This window comes from Python bivittatus, unplaced genomic scaffold (genome assembly GCF_059951505.1).
Source record: "Python bivittatus isolate LINGU-HERP-01145 unplaced genomic scaffold, Pbiv_v1 ctg000390_np1212, whole genome shotgun sequence".
Classification (NCBI taxonomy): Eukaryota; Metazoa; Chordata; class Lepidosauria; order Squamata; family Pythonidae; genus Python; species Python bivittatus.
In genome coordinates, this window is record NW_028277070.1 from 978,802 (window position 1) to 986,503 (window position 7,702).

Here is a 7,702-nt window from a genome sequence, read left to right on the forward strand (position 1 = left end):
GAGCACAGAGCAGGGCAGCTGTTGATAGGCGAGACGGCCCTGCAGGTACCTGGGAGACAAACCACGTAGGGCTTTAATGGCAACAACCAGAAGTTCAGATTACATCCAAAAACCAACTGGTCACCAGCGCAGCGAGGGTAGCGTCGGTGTCCAGGCAGCAGTCAGGCCACTGCATTGCACGTGCACAATAAAATAAGGTGATGGAGCTGAGCAAGCACGTGCTTGTCCAAAATGGTTTCTGGTCTTATTCATTCAGCTGGAACACTTCTGATCTACCATCTGTTTTGAACTGTGTCCAAATTGCCAGAACTTTCTAGTCATGGATAGTGACTAGCTAGGGAGATTTAAACCGACTGGAGCTCCAGAATTCCGCAGAGTAGAGAGAGATTAATCAGAGCAACGGTCCCACTCACTTCCGAAGGAGAAGCGGGGAGGGGGCTCCTGTCACTTGAGATCTACCAGAGCCCAGGTCACTCCCTGGGATGCCCCACCTGAATATATATCCCCCTCGTGATCCCTCCATGATGAAATTGGTGGGACAGCAACCGGAGCTCTGGCAGAACATTTGGAAAGTGCCCTCTGAACAAAAGGTAGAGTCCATTTCCTGGACTCCTCCTTGGACACAAAGGACCATCTTCTTCCCTGTTACCACTCTACCTGCAATAATGAATAATTTGCAAGACATCTTGCAGATAAAAAATCCTGCACATTTAGTATCACACCTGTGACAGGTCCCATTGATTTAACTACAGTCTTTAATGATATTTGCATAACCAAATGACGTGGGGAGAAGTTGCCAAAGGGGACCAACCAAGATGGAAGGAGAGAAGACCGTCTGAAAAAGGCGGTGACAGATAACACGCGCCCTGTATTCTACTGGCCAGTCCGTTTTCTTTTCTTGGCCAAATCATTCGACTGTGTGGTGGCATCAGCTTTCTCTGATTAATTGGTTTCTAGCTCCATTTCAGTTTGTCAGCTGGGACTTTTTTTTTTTTTTTGGTGCTTCCAACTCTGTTTTTGACTCCTGGTGACTGCCTGGACCAGTCCCTGCAGTTTTCTTGGCAAGATTTTGGAAGTGGTTTGCCATTGCCTGCTTCCTCGGGCTGGGAGTGTGTGACTGGCCCAAGGTCACCCGCTGGTTTTGACTCATGGTCTCCTGGTTTCTAGCCTGATACCTTAACCACTATACCAAATTGGCATTCAACTGGGACACATACAGATGAAAAATGTCTTTGGTCACCTTGGCAGAAAACATAAACCAGATTTGGACTAGAGAGATTTTGAATGTCAGTATTACCCTAGCACCTATCAAGATCACTCACAGGGGGCTCTGCAGGGTATGGTCAAAAAAGTCAAGATGGTGGCCATGGTAATGCAATCAAAGCTCCAACTATTTTTTGTGTCAAATGATGCCATCTTGACTTTTTTGACCACACCCTGTGGATATCTCTGATCACTTGACTGGTTTGGGGAATCTGACAGCCAGTTCCATCTTTCCAGACAAACGTTGCTCGCCTGTCCTGGACGCCTCCCTCCCGCCTCCATGCCAGGTAAACTGCCCTCCTGCGCTGAGCGGGGCCCCCCTTCCCCAACCCCGGGGTTTGCCCAGCCATCGGAAGGGCGTCACAGGGCAGAGGGCCACCACCCGCTTGGACCAGCCCGCCCCACTTGCTCCCCACAGAACCACGGAAAAGGAAACATCCATGCATCACCAGCTGGAAAGCGGCAGGTCGCTCGGAGGGTAAGGGGGCTTCTCAGGGCAGCTCCAAAAGCAACTGCTGCCAGCCCAAACACAACGCCAGCCTGGCGGAACAACTGCACGCACAACACACACACAGACCTGCCAGGGTAGAGGGGGAAAAGCGAGTGCAAAACCCCAATGAAAGGAGTCCGTGCCTCAAGCTGTTCTGGTCCTCCAGACAAACCACAACATCGCTCAGCTGTTGGGCACCTTATCAGACCCAGAAGGTGCCCAATCTTAGGGAGAGCTCTGTTTGTTGTTTCCAAAGACAGCTCTTTCTTAAAATACTGACTCAAAAACACAGGAAAGGACCACGCTTTGGAAGAGGGTAAAAAGGAACTTCAGAGTGATTTGCCACCACCACTGCCCCCTTTCCATTCAAGATGCCCACTTTCGGGGGCAAGCCCTGGTATTCCCCTTGCTGTGGTATCTTCCCTTCCTCGGGGCCGGGATCCGATGGCCGCTATGGGACATACAGAACCTGCAGGGTTAAGATCCTTGCCAGGCACTTAGTGCTGGCAGAAAAGCGGCTACAAGTTTGTGCCATTACCATTGTGGATAATTCCCAGGGTGACTCATGCTCCTTCTGTCTTATTAATCCCTTCCTGGAGCCCTGCCTCCTGCCCGCCCCCCGCCCCCCACTGCTCTCCAGGGCAGGGGTGGGGATCGCCATCTGCCAAGCTCTGCTGCCAGCAGCTGGTCGAGAGGCAACGGTCGTCCCTCCTCTGCTGCCATGGTCTTCTCCTTGCACTTCCCCCAACAACAGCCTGCTCAGGAGACCCAAAAGGTCCCACGGCCAGGACCCTTCCTGCCCCCGGGGTCTATTTCGGCTTCCCCTTCCCTCCCCCGGTCTGCCCTTCAACCACCGAGGCTCTAAAGCAGAGGCCAGCTTAGCTGGGCTCTGTGCAGCCCGGGCACTTTGCTTCCCCGCAGCAACAGGCATTTTGCTGCCCGCTTCTTCCCAGCCATCGTTGTGGATCGCTGCCAGACGGCAGTTCCCGAGCAAAGGCAGCCCCTGCAGGCCGCTCGTCCAGACCCAGCCTGCTTTCTCCCAAGCCGGGGACAGAAATCACCCCTGAAGAACCACCGAGGCAGGCACCTCTGGACTGAAGGGCAGTGGGGACAGACAGGCCGCCTTTGGGTGCCCAGCTCAAATGTCCCACGGGAAAGCCACCCAGCCCGTCACCCCTCACTCCTGCAGGAGGAGGGCAACGACCGGGGCTCACCTCCATCTCAGGGGTGACCTGCTGGCCAAAGGCCAGACCTCCCCCTGACATACTGGATCCACTGTCCGGCCAGACCATGAACCCGCTGATGCTGATCTGGAAGCTGCTCCACGCACAGCAGCTACAAAGAGAAGCGCCAACCGCCTCAACTCACAAGAGACCCAGAGCAACCGGGCACAGGAGAAAGGCTCAACTGTGCACCCTCCTCCAAAGCCCAGCCTTTTTTGAGGGGCAGAGCAACAGCCAGAATCAGACCGAACCCAGATTCTTGGAGACTCCCTGCTTGCTTGAAAAGGCTCAGCTCCCCCGACTCAACCCCTGCAACCCCCGTGCCAGGAGAAGGGAATCCAGCCCACGCTGCGCCTCCCCAAGGCCTTCTGCCCCTCTATACAGGAGAGGGCTGGCCCTTGCCCCTCCTCTGCTCCCCAGCCAGGCCAACAAGGGCCCCCAGGTGCAGACGGACCTCCGCAGTGCCTGGGGAGGGCTGCGGCTGAAGGGAGACCCAGAATCTTGGGGGACCTGGGGGCCCCACCACAGCCAGCCCCACAGAGGGTTGGGGTGGGGAGAGGGCTCTGAAGGGAGCTTTGAGAGCAGCAGACACTCCTACCACCCCCGTCTAGAAGGAGCTGCTGCCTCTCCTCCTCCACAATGAGGTCCAGGATACTGGCAGGGGGGGGGGGGGTTCAAAGTACCAGAGGATACCCATCCCAGCCTAGGTGTCAGGTGTTGCACAAAACAGGCGGGGAGACCCCCAGCCCCCGCCTGCAGGAATCGGGGATCACACCCACTCCCTTAAACCCGCACCGCCAAAAACCTCCGGGAGAGCAAAGGGGCCCCACCTGCGTCGCCATGGAAACAGCCGTCCACGGCGGGTCTCCCGGGGGGCGGCTCGCCGTCGCAGGGCCATACCTGCCCGCCCTTCCTCGCCCCCCCGACGGCTTCGGAGCCCACCGCCTGCTGGTGCTGCCGGTGCCGCTTGGGGGCCTGCGGGGTCGGGGGGCTGCCGCTGCTGTCGAAGGACTGCTGCGAGTGCTGGGAGGGCGAGCGGCTCTTCTCCCGGGCGAGGCGGCAGGCCGTGGCGCTGGGCGATACGTGGCTCGACTGGCCGGACGAGAAGTCCTCCTCGCTGGACGTCAGGTTCTCGTTGGAGCTACAGTCCGGCGTGTAGCCGCCGCCGCCGCCGCCGCCGCCGCCGCCCAGGTCCTCGAAGCTCCGCGGCGAGTAGGAGCGGCGCGGCCAGGTGAGGGGCTGCTCGGCCGTCCCCGCCGGGCCGCCCACGTAGACGCTCTGGTAGGGCTGGAAGGCGGCCGCTGCCGCCGCCGCCGCCGTCCAGGCGGGCCGCCCGCCGCCGTCCAGCAGCAGGTTGTCCTTCAGGAAGCGCGCGTTCAGCTCCGCGTCCTCGTACTCGCCCCCGTCGTCGTAGGCGGCGGCGGCGGCGCTCTCGGCCGAGCGGCCCCGCAGCGGCCCCGGCAGCTTCTTGCGCGCCTCCAGCTGCATGGCTTGGCTGCCCAGCGCGCTGATGCGGTCCGAGACGTCCCGGTCGTTGACCTTCACCAGGCCGCGCTCGCGGTGGTACTCCAGGTTCACGTAGAAGGGCTTCTCGGCCGCCTCCCGGCCGTCCGGCAGCCGCGGCGGCGGCGACGAGGGCGCCTTCCTCCCGCGCTCGAAGCTGGAGCGCAGCAGCGCCCCGCCGCCGCTCTGCCCGCGCTCCCGGCTCGCCGGCTCGAAGGCGCCCCCGTCCCGGTCCCGGTCCCGATCGACCGAGGTGCTGGGCAGGCGGCGGCGACTCCCGCTGGGGGCCGGCCGCGCCCTGCCCGGCGAGCCCGCCGCGGCGCCTTCCTCCTTCGGCTTCTCGTCCGCGGCGGCGGGCTTGCCGCGGTCCTCCTGGCTGGGCTGCGCGCCGTCCGCCTCCGAGCTGCCGTCGCTGTGCGCGGAGAGCTTGCGGGGGGCGGGGGGCCGCGGGCGGGCGGGCTTCTCGTCGACGTCGTCGGCCTCGGGGCCGCGCTGGAAGCCCCAGCGCTGCCGGTCGTAGCTCTTCCGCTCCTTGGCCAGCAACGTCTGCAGGTAGATCATGCGGAAACGCTCCTTGTTCACCTCCAGCTCCAGGCGGCGGATCGACGCCTTGCAGCGCTCCAGCTCCGCCTCGATGTCGCCCACAGAGCGCAGCGCCATCGCGGGCGGCTCCGAATCGGCGAACTGGGCGCGCCACGCCTCGGCGAAGCCCACCGGGTCCACCATGGCAACGGCCCGGCCGCCGCCGCGGGCGAGGGCGGGATCACGGCGGCGCGCACGGGCGGCAGCGCCCGGCGTTCATCTCCGGCGGGCGGCGGCGGGCAGGGTTCTCCGAGGCGGCGGCCGCGAGCCGCGTCGCGCTCTCTGTGCCGCCTCGCCCGCCCCGCCGCCCATCGCCAGGCGCCGCGCCCCCTCCTCGCGGCGGCGGCGGCGGAGGAAGGAAGGAAGGAAGGAAGGAAAGAACAAAGAGGCGAGGCGAGGCGAGGCGAGGCGAGGCGGAGGGGACGCGCCGGCCGGCCGGCCGGCCAGGCGAAAAGCAGGGGGCTCCGCTGCTCCTCCCCGCCCGCGCGCCGCCCCCGACCCCCGGCTTCGCTCCGGCTGCCCTAGCCCGTGCTGCCGGGGTGGCTGGGGACGCGCTGAACCGGCCGCAGGTGACGCGGCGGCCCGCCACGGCTCGCCATCCCGGCTGGTCCGGCTCCCTTCCTCTGGAGAGCGGCCGCGCGATCGGGGCGGGGCGGGGCGAGGGCGGGGCGGGCGCGGGGCGGCCCCTTAAAGGGACTGCGGACGGAGCTCTCAGGGCGGCGGCGCGGAGGGGCGGTGCGGTTCCTCTGCATACATACAGAGCGCCGCTTGCCCGCGCCGCGCGGGGGACGAGGAAGGTGGTTGGCTGCGGCCGCCCAGGCGATGCGCGGAGGTCGCGCGCCCCGGCGCTCTGCGGAGCCTCTGGAAACCGTGCCTGGCGGGCGCTTGGGGCGGGGTTTCATTCCCAAATGCAGGGCCTGGAGCGGAAGCGACGTTGGCGGCTGGAAGGCTGCCCGGCCTGCCGCGAGGGCTTGCCGGAGACCCAGGGCGGCAGCCGGGGGCCTCCGGGGGCCCGCGCCTCTCCTGGTCCTGGTCCCGGTCCGGGTCCGGGCTCGTGGGAGTTGGAGCGTCGGCGGGTCGGTCGCGCGCTGAGGGCCCCCCTCTGGTTGCTCAGTGCCCCCGCCGAGAGGTCGAGCGCTGCAGCTGCAGCATCCCCGCGCTGGGCATTTCCCTGCCTCCCAGCCAAAGCCTTTCCAGGTTCGTGGGGAGGACGCGGCTTCATGGCGGCGTTCCGCAAAGAGCGGGGGGGGGGGAGGAGAAGGGAGGCCCCGAGACCCGCGAAGGGGCCACGCGGGGCGCGTCGTGCCCGAGTGAACTCCGAAGCCCCGGCTAAGCGTGTCCTGCGCGAGAGGCGCGCGTGACGGCGCGAAAGTCCCTAAAGACAGCCGGCAGCCCCAGCCGGTGCCCGGGAAGAGGGCCGGGGCCGTCCCGCTGCTCTGCGTCTCCGAGGGGCGCCTTCGGGGGGCTTTACCAACAGCGCGTCCCGCCCGGCGAGGCTGCTCTTCATCGGCTTCTTTCTCTCGAGACCGGGCGGGCCTCTGCAGCGCAGGGAAGGGAAGAGAAGGGAGGGGAGCGGCCTCGCCGGCTGTGCAGACTCGCTTCGGGGGCCGTAAAAGAGCCGGCGAAGGGAAACAGCGACGCTGCCGCCCGCGGAGCTCTCCGAGCCGGCGGCGGGGAGAGGGCAGGTCGCGCGGGCAGCCCGGCGGAGGGGGCAGGCTGGCCGGGCCTTCCAGAATTGTTCGGCGGAGCTGAGGCCGCCGCTTCTCCTCGGGACAGTAAGCCGAAAAGGGGCACAGGCGCTCTCTTCTTGCCTCGTCCTCTTCCTTGGTCAGCAGGGGGGCGGAGATGACCTGCGGTGGGGTGGCTCCCAGGGACTGGATGTGGGGCGATTGATGGAGTGAACTCGGCGACTCCGGGCGGCTTACCAAGTAAAATCCCCAATACAAAACCCCATCAACGCCCGCTCCCGCAGTGGCCGACAACGATCCAAACGGCCCCTCGGTCGGCTCCTTTCAGCGGGGGTCCGGGGGCCGGCTGGCAAGACAGCTCTTCAGGGCCTTCCGGAACAGCAACAAGGTGGGCGCCGATCTCAGCTCGGAGGGAGCGACGATCCGCGGCCAGTTCGACATTTGGAGGCGAAGGCTGGGCGATTGTCGCTGAAATCAGCGGGGCAGTTGGAGCGCCTCTTGCATCAGAGGCGAGACAGCGCAGAGGTCCGTGGAAAGTGAGCGCCGGCAATGCTGGTACTGAGGACATTTCAGAGGGCTAAGAAGAAAAAGTGCATCGATGCTTGTCTCTTGAAAGTGTGAGCAGTTCAACTTGAGGAATAAGTGTAAAAAAAAACGAGAAGTGGAAGCCCCTGGAACCTTTCTGATTTTTCACATACCTTCCTGCCTCCATCTGCTAAATCGGTCTGTCCCTTCTGCCCAGCAATCTGCCCAGCCCGCTGCCCCATCTTTCCAGCACTTGCCATCTTCTGCCCCAGAACTTCCCAGTCTGAAAATTACTGTTTCTTAAATATAGGTAATCTGTCTAAAAAGTCCACCTTCTCGCACACCCCTGCCCTAGAGAATCCCAGGCAGATTTTTCTTTTAACTGCTCCTTCTCTAGATTTATAAATCATCTTTTTAATCTTGTACAG

The 7,702-nt window shown here is 63.4% G+C and overlaps 1 protein-coding gene across 1 annotated transcript in view; it reads right to left on the bottom strand.

Moving 5' to 3' along the window:
- BCR (BCR activator of RhoGEF and GTPase) overlaps positions 1-5,708 on the bottom strand; it is an 86,957-nt gene extending 81,249 nt beyond the window's left edge. The window contains exon 1 of the mRNA XM_088143749.1: positions 3,807-5,708. Within this exon, the coding sequence (XP_087999875.1) occupies positions 3,807-5,205 (1,399 nt within the window). The 5' untranslated portion in view covers positions 5,206-5,708. The remainder of the gene's footprint in view (positions 1-3,806) is intronic.
- Between the last annotated feature and the right edge of the window lie 1,994 nt (positions 5,709-7,702).